This window comes from Trichoderma aggressivum, assembly GCF_033847375.1.
Source record: "Trichoderma aggressivum f. europaeum strain CBS 100526 chromosome Unknown scaffold_015, whole genome shotgun sequence".
In the NCBI taxonomy this organism is placed as follows: Eukaryota; Fungi; Ascomycota; class Sordariomycetes; order Hypocreales; family Hypocreaceae; genus Trichoderma; species Trichoderma aggressivum.
Window position 1 is genome coordinate 372674 of NW_026946381.1, and position 14001 is coordinate 386674.

Here is a 14001-nt window from a genome sequence, read left to right on the forward strand (position 1 = left end):
AAGACTTCCTCCAGAAGTGCACCGCGATGAGAAATAAGTCGTCCGGGCTGTGAACATGACGCCTTTTCAAAGATCCCGGAATGTCAAAAACATCGCTTCGGCTTGCTCGCTAGCCAAACCCCGTTGGCCACTGCGAAGTGAAAAAGCTCCATGCAAATAAAAATGAAGGATTATGTGTCCCTCCCCATCCAGGTCCATATTCGTCATTTCATCGCATACCACGCTTTGCCTTACCGCGCCAAGTCATACCCGTCATGACTCAACTACCACGGCCATCATCAAACTCATCATCGTCTTCATGTGGCAGATGACCTAGCAGAAGCCGGGGGAGCTGGTGTTTCAGGAGGATGCGGCTGGGGCACTCCCAGTCCCGGAGGTCGAGGAATCTCATCCGGGATGGGTAGTGTTAGCGGTCCTTTGGGCACGATTGTACGGCCAGGCAGCTTTTCTCCACGGATGACCTTCTCAACCTCCTCTTTATCCAGAGTCTCATATTGTACCAATGCCTGAGCCAGCAAGTCGAGTTCTTTGCGCTTCTCCGTCAGAACCTTTCTCACATCTTCGTAGGACTTTCTTAGCGTTTTCTGGACTTCACCCTCAATCAAAGCCTTGGTCTCAGAACTGAGGTTCTCATATCTTCTGCCGTATTCAACAGGTCCCAAAGCGTTGGACATGCCAAAGTGAGTGACCATCATAAAGCTCAGGTCAGTAGCTCTCTCCAGATCCTGCAAGCCGGTTTATTAGCACGCATTCGCATTTCACGATACGTATACGTGAACTTACATTAGAAACACCAGACGTCACTTTATCGTCACCGTATCGCATCTCCTCTGCCATCTTGCCTCCAAGAAGCACGCGGATGTTGGACATGTATTCGGCCGCGGTGTACGAGTATTTATCCATAGCAGGGACATGAGCGGTGTGGCCCAGGGAAGGGCCTTTGGGGAGGATTGTGACCTTGTAGAGTCGGTTGGAGCTTTCCTTTTCGAACAATTGGACAAGAGCGTGGCCAGCCTCGTGGTATGCCGTCATTTCCTTTTCCTTTTCCGTCACCACCATCGACTTTCTCTCGGCGCCCATGGTGATTCTGTCAAATGCCCAGTCAATATCTTGCTTGGAGATCTCGCGGGCCTTTGCTCTGCTAGCGCGTAGGGCTGCGACATTCAGCATGTTCTCGAGGTCAGCACCAGATTGTCCAGGCGAGCGTGCGGCAATAGCATCAAGATCCACGTCCGGTGACAGCCTGATCTTCTTGGCATGATGCTTGAGGATGGCGATACGCCCACGAACATCCGGCAGGTCCACGTTGATGTGTCGATCGAATCGCCCAGGTCTGGTAAGAGCCTTGTCCAGCAACTTGGGCAAGTTGGTAGCCGCCATGATGATAATTTTTGTATCCGTATCGAATCCGTCAAGTTCCGTGAGCAATTGGTTAAGAGTCTGCTTGGAGTGAGCTTGGTCCCTTGGGTTACGTTTTCCACCGATAGCGTCGAGCTCGTCGATGAAGATGATGGCAGGGGACTTGGCTTTGGCCGCCGCAAATAGTTCTCGAACACGCTTGGCTCCGACACCAACAAAGATTTCATCGAATTCGCTGCCAGACATGTAGAAGAATGGAACACCGGCCTCTCCAGCAACAGCTCGAGCGAGCAGCGTCTTTCCAGTACCAGGGGGTCCAACGAGGAGAACGCCTTTGGGCAGCTTGGCGCCCAAATCAGAGAAGCTATCGGGGTTGCGAAGGAATTCGACCACCTCCTGAAGCTCTTCCTTGGCCTCGTCGCATCCGTGAACGTCGTCAAATCGGGTCGTCTGTTTCTCGGCTTTGACCTCAGAGTCGGTCTTGGCTCCCGGTCCACGCCTGAAGGTGCTCAGCGTCTCAATCAGGATTGTCACGGCTGCGAAGCAGAGGTAGGTGAAGACAATGAAGGTAGCAAAAAACTTGACCCAACGAAAAACAAGCGACCGGGTTGACTCTTGCACGACAACGTGGATTGGTTCTCCCTTGACGCCCATCGATCCGCTAAGGGCTGCGTTCGCAATGGCCTGTTCGTTTCCTGCCCATTGTCCTCGTGCAAATCCAGGTGTGGCTGTGGCTGTCGCGATGGTGCTCGTACCACTATTAAGAGCGGCCAGAGCCCGCTTGTAAGCGTCCTCGGTGCCTGCGTTTGTTGCGAAACGGCCAGTTTGATATCTTTCCACCAGGATGCCAGGCATGTTTGCTCTCAAAAGAAGCTGGTAAAAGGCATTTTGAAGGTTTGCGTTTCCGGGGTTCCTGTTTGCCGATTCTTCGACGGAAGCTAATTGACTGCGAGAAATTCCATTGGACGTCCCAAAGCCTCTGTGCTGTGTACCGAGTGTTCCGGAGAGAATCCGGGTCGTGGACATTGCGCGTAGCGGGGTCGAGACGGCGGGAGTTGGTCGCATAAACAGGCTGACAAGGGGAGACGAGACGGTATTAACAGGTTGAAAGTAAGGCCTTCGGAGGATAGGGTTCGCTGCGAGCAACCCAACCCGGCCCAGTCCAGAGACTGAAGTGCGGACGTTGGTCGGTATCATCGCGCTAGACGTAATGGCCTTTGGTACGTGCAGTGGTGCTTGCTGAAGAAAATCGGGTAGCAGGGTTCGCGCCGACTGAAAGAATTATCATCAAAGTCAACAATGCAAGTCATTAGAAATGGTCTAAAAGAGGTATTCCCACCTTTTCTGTCGCTTCGGCCACGGAACTGGTTCGCGCAGTCTCGGCTTCAATAGCAGCATCGGTTTGCTGGCGCGGCACCGAGGAAGGTCGCCAAGGCCTCATGAGAGTGTTGGTGATGGAAGGTAAGGTGTCCGCTGCGGCCGCTGCCATTGACTGTTCAAGTTTCCATCAGCATGTGGCCTCGGTTTTCGGAATTCATGCGTCCAAGGGACCTGGACAGGTACTTACAGGCAGCAAGCCACCGTGGAACGCCATCGCCGCGAGTGACGCCGCCTATCTCAAGGCGAAGGTCGGATGTCGAATGTCAAGCCCCGCGATGACAAGAGAGAGGAAATTCGAGACGGGAGGATGCAAGGATAGTCAATGCCGTCCTATCGTATGACGTGGAGCAGCAGCCTGCCGGGCCAAGGCCTGGCGCTATCGAGAAGCCGGCCAGGTCCAGCAATGAATGAGAACGAGTCTGGATCCCTCCCCCTACCAATCGTCAAGTAGAAGGATGATGGTTGATCGCGGGCGAGGATACTTCCGAGTGCAAAAACCTCTATCTCGATGGCCTCATGATGCCGGCTGGATATACAACAAGTATGAGTGATGGGAAGAGAATCGCCACGATCGGGGTTCTATCGGCCATGGTCGGCAGGCCAGCTTCTACCGAACCTTCACGAAGTGACGTGTCACCTGACCTGACAGAAGCAAAGAGATGGAAGCTAACGGAAAAAGGCCGGGTCCCCGCCAATCCGTTTTTGGAAATCATTGTAGTATTGACTTTGGGGTACCTGTGCTTAATCAAGGTAATTTGGTGGCTTCAGTCAACCTCAAAAAAAAAAAAAAAACAACGTAGATGGATTGCTTCATATACTTGGCTTTATGCTGTTGAAATAGAGCCTTTCTTTACATATATATACACAGAGTTACCAATATACAAAATCCGTACACGCAATCAGTCCGCCACCTCATAGCACCATGCTATTATTCCGTAGAATACCTCCCCCATGCCTCCCAGAAGAAGAAGAAGAAGAAAAGCCCGCCCGTGATAAACTCCCAGTGTTCCTGACCCTCATTTATATCATTCCGATTTACTATTAGATACAGTGGGAGTGAGTGAATTGCTGATCCTAGCCCACCCCCCAAAGCCCGCCGAAGCAGTGTTTGCTTCTTGTACACCAAACGGACTTGTTGCTACTCATATATTGTACACACCATACGTCTCGTAGCCATACCATGGCTCAGACTTCACCGATGTAGGAGAACCGTATCGTCCCACAATATGGCTTGGAATTTGCCCCGGGTGGATAAGCATTTGCTGCCGTGCTTGAGCCAACTGTTGAGAGTAAGTCATTATTGGCGCAGACTGTCCCAGAGAAGTTGCGTTTTTTAGAGAATATGTTGAATTTTGCAGTCCCAGATACTTGTGATAGTTCTTTTGTGACAAGGCGCCATGGCTGGAAGTTGACTGGATGCTGGTAGGACTGTTGTGTGAATTGGTACTAAGACCCAGGGACGGGTACGACAGATCCAGTGCGGATTGCCCGATCGATCCAGTATACTGGTCGTCCAAGTTCATCGTCTCAATATGGGAATTGCCTTGCCCAATGCCATACAGAGGCATGCTGCTGAATCGGTGCAGTGTAGTGATGTCTTGCAGCTCGTCTGTAGCGGCGTGAGGGGAGTCAAATGGCTCATCGATGCAACAGATGTGTACCTGGCCATCGAGATCGGAAGCAGGCGGGGTGGGTTGGAATATGTTTCCGTGTAAAGCTGAGATGTGGTGGGCGGTGATGCCATGAAGAGGCTGCGGAGTGGATGGCTGGGCTGGCATAGATGACGAACGGCTGGACTCCGAATCAGAGATGCAATCGATTTGTCCGAAATAATCACGCTGTTGAGAGTGCTCCCTCTGCCTGACAGCGAGCTTATTACGACAAAAGCTAATTTGGTCAGTTAGGCCACCTCAATCTAATAGGGGATCAAAAGTATTCATACCTCTTCGGGCAGTCGATGTGTGCGCATCTGCGACTACGACTCCCAGTGTGTACGTGGCGGTGTCTAGCAAGGCTTGACGACTATTCACAGTATTAATTTCCTGTCCCGGTGGGTGCCTTTGCAGATAACCTACATCTGAGAACCTCTTTATGCAACCAGGGTATTTGCACTTGTGCGGCTTCTCGCCGGTGTGCGTTCGAGTGTGTACAGCGAGAGCACTGCGTTGGATGAATCGCTTTTCGCAGCCAGGGGCTGTACACGGATGTGGCCGCTCATTCGTGTGAATCTTGTAGTGCCTTGTCAGGTCCGATCTGCGTTTGAAGTCCTTTTAATGTGTCAGCTTGCGTGAAAGAATGGCTGTGTTATGGTGACCAATTGCTATCCATACCTTGTTACAGGACTCCCAATCGCAGGCAAACGGCCTCAGATCAGGCCCATCTGTAAATCCCTTGAACATCATTTGCGACATATTGCCTTTCAAACAGGACTCTTGTATTATCAAGAAGATTGATATGCTTAACAGCTGGTAAGATCACAGACGCTTATAAGTGATGGCGTTTGTGAAAAGGAATGAATAAAAGGAATGAATACGATGTGCTTGGGATTAATTGATGAGAATGGCGGTAGTTGGCAGGAGTTGAAATTTGACTTGGACGAGCGCGCCCCGAGGGTTGTATATATATCACCGTGGGTACTCTTATTCTCAGAAGAGTCGCACAGCTTAATTATCCAACAGGATATTGATCAAATAGAGTGCAGCTGGGATGCAAGATACCGGTGGCTTTCACACCGTCTAATTGCGGATCCCGAGTTGCGGCAGCGAGGTATGAGTGGCTTAAGAGTGAGATTTGTGGTCCAGGAAGTGGTCAAGGCAAGCTGTAAGAAGTGGGAAGATCTTAGCCCATTGGTCCCGCGGAATCAAACGAGGCTGCCGAGTGACGCTATGGATGTCTTAATGGAAAATATAGTTCCAAAGACGCTGTGTAACATATGCTAGGAAGGGAGTGGATGATGGCGGCCTGGGTAGAATCCGGTAGGACAAGCAATCAAAATTTCAGAGTGTTGAGTATTGATCAGCTGAAAGCAAGGAGTGGCGATAGGATGGCCCCAGCTTGAGTAGCAGAGCCAAGAAAGAGAATGAATGTATGAGATGATTGCTGTGTATTCGTCGTGTCTTTTCCCGAGTTGCATCAATGGCAGGTAAAGCTGTCGGTGCTCGGCAAAGCCACGATGCAGACCAGAGGAGAAAAGTGATGCCATCTGTATATATATCTTTTGACAGGAACCAAAGACCTGTGAGTTGAGTCGGGATCCAGCTAGCTGCCTACGTGATACGACGACCGGGGCAGGGATTCGGCATGCACCGCATTGGATGGCACTGCGGGATCAGCGGTGGTGGCCACTCCTCTGGGGAGCCAAGTTAGGCAAAGCTTGTATGCTCGGGGTGTAATCTCATGTACACTGGGAGTGGTGGTGATGGAGCAATGTACCAGTGTAGTGTTGAGCAGGGGTTGAGCACGAGACGACGAGCAAACAAACCCCCATGTCTGTTTTGGAACCGTCTCAATTAGCCATGTGGAAAGAAACCGACCGGAACTATTTTAGGGCGGATAAAGCAACTGTGGACTGGCTGTGCTCAAGCACATGGGCCATGGAATCTCTCTCGATCGAGTCTAGAGAGGCACCTGGTGAGAGCGAGGCCTGAGGGTCGTGCAGCCGTTTCATCATGAGGCACGGGGAATAGTCAGGACCAGAGGGAGGGCGGCCAAGCTCAGAACGGAGCTCACCTGACTCTTGCCGAGTGGCCCATAATCCGTCAAAGACAAATGGAGACGTTTTGCCACGCAAAGGTAGGGCAGACGATGGGGGCTCTCCCAGGAAAATACCACACTGGAGGACATGGGGGGCAGTTGTTGCGCGCGGTTGATTTTGCTAAGCTGGCCGGTCTGGGCGGGCCGAGAAGGATGAGGAAGCGTCTCCAGGCGCAACTCCCTTGCTGACTGAGCAATAGCAAATCCCATTGATTCCTTCGAATGCAACTTTCAATTTGTTTTCATCGTCGAGGTTGTCTGCGCGGTAACATCACCATCACTTGCTTGGTGGATATACATTGCATCCGGGCTTGCGGGTGTATGCCGCACCTCGAGAGTGGGCTCAGCTGTGAGGATCACCAGCGCAAGGACCAGGAGAAGGGATGAAAGTCTGGAGGGTGAGAAGAAGAGAAAAGTAACAGTGGATGTGGAGACGAGTGTGAAGCAAGAAATGCATCAATGGCAGGCTGTGCTGACACGGTATGACATGCAGGTACGGGCTCCTACTGCTATCGCGAGAAGACAGAGCTGTGCGTCGTTTCGAACGTATATATATATATGAGAGAGAGAGAGAGAGAGAGAGAGAGAGAGAGAGAGAGAGAGAATGGGTAGGTATTTTGCCAGACCGTGTTCCGTATCAGCCTTGCAAGAGACGCCATCAATTCCTCAGCCTTCCATCAAAACCGCAGGTTGCGTGTGACTCGCGAGATGCGATTTTGCGGGGAGCGGCTCTTGGGTGAGGAGGATTGATTGCCTGGTGTAGGGATCGCCGCCTGTAATTGGCGCGAGAAGAAGCACAAGTAAACAGTTGACAGGGGATCGTGGGGGTGGGGTGAAACACACGGTAGCTGCATGTTGCGCCATAAGAGCATAGATCTACGTACCTATCTATGCGTCTAGGCCCTACAGCTTGCCCAGAAGTGCCTGCACTGGAATTTACGCTTGATCTGCCGCTAAAATTTAGGCCAGGACCAGATGCCACGCCAACCCACTCGGGACAGACCCGAGGTTGGCCGTGGTTGGACGTGGATCTTTGTGTTCCAGATGATGCGATGCAGCTCATGGTGAGGCTTCAAGACTTACGGCCTGTGCAGTGCAGCCAGCCCCAAAAGCAAGTACCTGCAGACGGTAGGTAGGTACCACCTTCAAGGTGTGTAATTGCACTCAATGGTACTTTTGCTTCTTGTTGCCTGGGACAAGAGTATAGGTGTAGGTTCTAGAAGACAACTACTTGCCTTACTATCATACCCTACCTACCTCCTCTTGTGAGGCCAAGCGTAATGGTCAAACATCACATGCAGATATACGTGTGGAATGATCAATCTCTAATAATTAAACTCCATCCATCATCCAATTTTGCTTGTGGCCAAAGTTTCAGGTTTCGCTCATACATGGTAGAAAGGAGAGTGAGTGCGTGTAAGATTCATGCATGCGGTGGAATCACTTCACCACCACCATGATAATATTCCGCGGAATTATTAGACACCACAACGAATTAGAACAACACCCAATTACATGAATCCTTGCCACTGTGTTTATCGTCGAGTTGCCATGTCTTGCTTGTTTACACCTGGGACTAGACGATCCGGTCCTAATGTTGCGCTTGAAGAGTTCCCGCCTCAGTTAGCTCCTGGTCTTTCCGACCTGATTCTTGATATCAAACATGAAACGCAGAGCTCGAATGGCCTACAGTTGCGGGAATGCCGGTTTGATAAACCCCAATCCAGCCGCTACCTCAGGGCACACGTGGGACAGGGTGTTATAATGGGCATGGTAACCTGGTAAGTGCAAGGTCAGGAAGGGCGAAGAAACCTACTCCACCGCGGTTATTGCGCAAAATGGGGGATCGCCATCAAGCATATTGTGCTGGGCCTTACTCCTTCGGACTTTAGATATCCCTACAAGCAGGCGGCCGGCAGATGCAATCCAGGACTTTATAGCAGTACATCCATATCTCAATAGGCTATATCAGACTTCCGGACAGGGTTGAGGAGGCGTGAGCTTGGCTTGCGGGCTGTAATCTGGGCTACCTGAACCTGCTCATACTGGCCTTCTGGATGTAGCCACACCATCTTGTTCCCTCGGGGCGCTTTTGATACGCTGGAGCTGGGAAATGGAAAGACTTGCGCCTACAACCCAGGCCGAGACCGTGGTAATCTCACAATCTCACTCACAAACGGGCTATAGTAGGTCGGTACGAGGTTCCAACGCTACTATACCTTAGCAGGTGTAGGTACATTAGGATATGTCCACGTGCAAAGACGCAGGTTGGATGCCTTATCGCACATGATTCGTAGCCTAGGAGACTTATCGTCACCTGAGTCCTCGTTCCCATACTCGTACCTACCTATAGTAGTATCCATCGCAAACCCTGCCTTTGCCGGGTCGGTATTTGCATTTTGCATCATCGCCTGCGCGGGCCCCAGGCAACGGCATCACATCACATCACAGCAGCAACTTTATCCCATACCCAGCTCCCGTTCTACCGACTAGCAAGCCATCACTCGCGTGGCGGGCAAGGAAAGATGCTGGGCCGACAAGGACATGGACAGGGCGACTCTCGCGTGGTATTCCTCCGTGCTGGTATATACAGGTCTGGTGGACAGGATAACGACTCCTCTCTCCTCTCCATGATGCCTGTAGATGGCTTCGCGCACGGGGCAACTGACACCTTGCCATGCTCGCGGCAAACCGTGCGCTTAGATTCCCGACGAGCAAGGTTGGCTCTGTCTCGCCCGCGGCCACTGCTCTGCTCTGCTCTGCTCTGCACCGCACTGCACCGCACCGCTGCTGCAAGGTCAGCACCCCGAACAAGGACCCAGGAAAGGACGGAACAGTCCGCAAGCGGCCTTGGATTACGGAGTACAGTACTGCGGAATTCTCGAAGCCGCTCAGTCGACACACAGATGTGCGTCTCACCCCTCCAGCGCCCAATTCCCAGTGCACGCAATCACTGTTGCGCCGATACCACCCTCGTGAGGCACATAACCCCATCGCCTCAGGTCTGAGAGGCTGGAGGAGTTCTCGACCAGGGCAAAGGTGGGGAGAAGCCTAGAATCCATGTCTATAATTGCTCAATTATTGCATTAGCTCTTTGCAGGGGTTCAATCTCGAGCCAAGAATGCCATTCGACCAAAGCCACCCGGGGACCAATTCCCGGGGCAGCAACCCATTCTTGGCCCTACCCAACAGGGCTGGTAGGATATACTACAAACTCCTCCAAACGGCTTGCAAGACAGACGGGAATAAACGACCAGCCGGTATTCATCAATGTTTTCTTTACAGATAGGGTTAAACGAACATGCACCGGCAGACGCAGTGCTGACCTGCTGGTCACATACACGTTCTGTTATTACTTGGCCAATATTCGCATCACTCCTGCGGGCACGGGGAAATTTAGCCCCCCGAGATGAGTCTATCGATCTGCTAAAGCATCAGTGCACTCTTGATCGAAGAGGATTGCGAGCTTCGTGCCCGTGGTCGCATAAGGCACTAGCCCCGACGTCATCTATTGTCCTAGGAATAGCTAAAAGCATGAGCGTTTCACACGGCTCCTACAATGCGACGCACAATCACTTGCCAGACGGTAGACCTTTACGGGCATTAGGATTGCGGCATTGGTTTACGGAATGCTCCAAGAATGACCAATGCTGCTTCAAAATGATGATACAAGCATAATCAGCGGTCTGAACACTGATGATGCGTATAACTGCCGCTCCGGGGGAAGTTGACGAGTAGAACCACCGGACCGAAGACGGCCGTTGCCCACGTGGAGGATCTGAACGCCAGCTAGATCGATCCCCAGACTTGCCAACGACCGTCTCAGAGACGCTAAAGCCAACAATAGAACCCGTTGCGGCTACCATGTGAAGTGGTGGTCAGCAGCAACTGCTTGTGCCCACTACCCGTATCATCCTCTGCCGCAAATGCCTGTACAAGAACAACAGGCCCAAAGGGCGGCCGGCATACGAAGGATGTCAACTTAGTGTGCTGCTACCGCCTCACATGCCTTTTTAAGATACGCAAGGATACTCAGATTGGTCATTGGCGGAGCCGATGCCTCACGAAAAAGAAGCTTCCCCTCGTCTTCCCTGCGGATCTTTGCAATACCGCTGCGTCTTTATCTCCATGCCCAGCCATCCCGGACGCCGAATCCAGTCCCGCTTGGACCAAATATGTCGCACTTCAGGATGCCCAGGGCAACCATTACGATGAGGAGTCGGGGACTAATAGAGAAGCATTGCTATTCTTGACGTTTAGACTGCTGACTGCTTTGTCTCCGAACGACGCCACCGTGGATCCCGTTCGGTCATCTCTCTAGCAAAGGCTACTCATCCGTTCTCGCCGATTTGTCTGTGGAGAAGCAGGCCAGTCAACCATCCCCTTGCTCTAGGCTATCTAGATAACGCAATAGCCTCGCTGCCAGAGGTATACGGGATACGAAAAGATAATACTCATGCCGAAACAATTCCGAGTTCGTGGATGGGCCTCGCTTCAGCACAAGCAGCACCTGCTAACCGAAGATTCTCTTGGGGTAATGGAGGAACCAATCACTCCCCTCTCCTATAAGCTTTAGGGATTCAAAATCAATAATGCAACCTTGACGAGCATGGATGGTGCCCTGATTTCTGCTCCAGGTCAAAAGAACGTATCGTTTAGGGTAGTAGCTACAACATCGGCTATGTTCCCAGTGATCAGACGCATTCTGGAATACCAAGTTGTGAAAGAGATATGAAACACGCATATCTTGTTCGTATTGGAGAGCACTAGTCGGGTATGTATGTATGCGAGCCTACACTTCCCCGGAAATGCCAACGAGCGTGACAGGGTAGCTGCTCTTCGTAAAGGGCCTGCATGAAAGCACATGATGATTTTGGAATACGGGATACCGTTTCTGTACTGATGCAGCAGATCACCCACTTTCCGTCTCTATCACGCCCCATCCATATCGCTAATACGAATGATATGGAGCTATAGGGCCTGCAGAGCTGCCGAACAGGGGAGCGCGGTTTGGGATCTGAAAAGAGAAGAGAAACCCGCGCAGCATCCATTCCAGATATCAGATTCCTGAGACATTTACGGAATGGCCGATGGCCATCAAACAGACCAGGAGAACCCAGCTCTACCTATTAGACAATTAAGCATATCGTCCCATTCTAACCCGGATGCTTGCTTTCCGTATCGAAGATATCCGAGAACCATGATGCTCTTTTATCAAATGCGGCGGTATAACAAGACTACAATGGAGTCCCGAGCAAGGGGCATGGCTACGCTGGGAAGCTCTTGCGCCAGCCTACTACTACACGATGAAACAGAATCTCATGCAGACGGCAAATCTGGCATTTCAGGTGTACTCAGCTTGCAAGCCTCAGCCAAGTCGGCATCCTTCAGGACACCATCGGGGCTTGAGGCTCATTAGATTGATTCTAAAGCGGCAAAATGGCAAATGTAGTACATGTGGATGCATGTGTGAATGATGAAGATTGGCACTCTGGAGACACTTGGCGTGGTTGTCGTCTTTGTTTCGGAAGGCTGTGACTTGTTGCCTTTCAACGGCCTTGATACCAAGCAAGACACCTTGCATCGCACGGGATACAGCTTCATTCTTACATTGATCAATGAAATCGGAGCAGATACAGCCGGTTTCATTTGTCTGTAAGGAGACAGAGACAGACTACAGCGGTGGGGACAGCTATCCAGACGACTTGCACGGATGGAAACCACGCTCGCCAGGGGAGATACCCTGCAGTAAGCTTCTCATGATCGTATATCGTATCCGTCCACCAGCTGTCCGGCAGAATGGCTGGTTCTTTCGACTCATTCTTCCTGGACGAATCAATTACTTCGCTAGCAGACCCAAGCCAGGATGCCCTGGATGCGGAAGAGCACCTTTTGCTGGCCAACTGTCGGCAGATACATACATCCGTGTGTGACGAAATGCACCGGTCGTTAACCAGGTCTACACGCATCAGATGGCTGCCTAGATGTCCGTTTCGCCTCGCAGCATCATATCGGCCGTGCTACACCTCAGCTTGTCTAGAGACGGCCGATGTTACGACTTCATTCGTCTGCCTGTGTCGCCTGCAGGAACACGCATTGCTCCGGGGACCCGGTTGGCGTTGTCTTGTCAAAGTCGAGAGACATTGTCTTGAGCTGCCTTGCCTTGGGCATGCAAGGCAAGTCTAGATCCTCTGCACTCTCGCAGCAGTCTCCACTCGGTGAGGCCAGTTACAAGGGCCAATGCGTCCACACCGGTTGAGGCTTCGATGAAAGTGGTCTTTACTGGATGTCAGTGAGCCTGCCTGTCAAGGGCAAGAAAACGGAGTTCCAAAATGGCCAAGCCGTGGCGTTTTAACAGTGCGTTCTTGTGTTACCAGGGGTTGGCTCAGCCCCTACGCTTTGACAAGACCTGTTGACTTGATTTGTATTTCAAAACAAGCGCGCATGTACCCCGTATCAGAGGCAGAGAAAGCCGCCAGGAGATCTTGATCTGCTCCACACTCTGGACTGCAGCCATGGACGATGATGGGACGCCATGCAGTCGGAGAGGATTTTCACAACTCTGGTCTATCATATGCTTTGTGCAAGACACCACCCTTTTCTAACATCTGCTAACATCGCTCTCTTTCTTCTACATATTTCAGGACAACAGCTTTAACTACTATCCAGGTATAAAAAAAGCCAGTGTGCCTCATCTGACCGCATGCGAATAGCCAATTTTCAGCACCGGATAGTAACAAAACCCGTTTTCCAACTCGGCCGGAGATGTGATAATTTGTTGTCCATACTTACCAATCCGTAATAACGCGCCGGCGGGTTAATTACCCTTCTTGAGCGTCAGAAAGCTGACCAGATACGTCTGCACGTATACTCGCGTATCAGATATACTGGCATATGCAGCGCCTTGACAGTGAGACACCTGGCCAAGGTACGCATGGATCTCACTACACTACTACGCAGGCATTTACATGCCTCCATGTTTCAATCACCATCGCATTTGTTTCTCAGCTATTGTTCAGGGCGCTGGTGGACACTTGGGAGATGCGGCACGTGGATCACCACTTCTTGCCATTGGCCAACATACGACAAGAAGAGAGAAAAGACAACCAGCATCGTGATGAATGGGTTCAAGCCTTTAGGCGAGGCAGCGTTGTTAAAAGGTGAAAATAACCCCACTGAGATCGGAGAATTCCCGCCAGCCCGCTTTGCCTAAGCTTAGATTATGGATCGCTGAAAGCATCTTGTTGAGCCTACTTTTCCTTGCGGTGGCGAATGCTAATCTCCACAGAGTGCTGATGAATGAATAAGTTATCTCTGGTGTCATACGCAGAGGTCGTGATACTGACACTCTAGCCACAAGCAGACGAATATCCCAAGTTGGGTATTGCTGGAAAGCCACTATTTGGTCTAGGTCCACCACATGTTTGTTTGCCTAACGTTGCATTCGGTCTGTCAACATACAGGGGATCGAGGGGGGATCTCCACAAGGCATATCGAGAGAGACAGAGG

The 14001-nt window shown here is 51.3% G+C and overlaps 2 protein-coding genes across 2 annotated transcripts; one reads left to right on the forward strand and one right to left on the reverse strand.

The window, feature by feature from the left end:
* Positions 1–296: 296 nt before the first annotated feature.
* On the reverse strand, positions 297–5141 carry Triagg1_4731 (transcriptional regulator family: C2H2 zinc finger; the record flags this gene model as incomplete). The annotated part of the gene is made up of 10 exons (XM_062899167.1): positions 297–725; positions 784–2631; positions 2699–2841; positions 2927–2971; positions 3177–3265; positions 3684–3777; positions 3899–4626; positions 4682–4761; positions 4815–5006; positions 5070–5141. The coding sequence occupies 10 exons, from the start codon at positions 5139–5141 to the stop codon at positions 297–299; spliced, it is 3720 nt and encodes a 1239-aa protein (XP_062756311.1).
* Positions 5142–9169: 4028 nt separating this feature from the next.
* Triagg1_4732 (uncharacterized protein) lies at positions 9170–9547 on the forward strand (the record flags this gene model as incomplete). The annotated part of the gene is made up of 1 exon (XM_062899168.1): positions 9170–9547. The coding sequence occupies one exon, from the start codon at positions 9170–9172 to the stop codon at positions 9545–9547; it is 378 nt and encodes a 125-aa protein (XP_062756312.1).
* Between the last annotated feature and the right edge of the window lie 4454 nt (positions 9548–14001).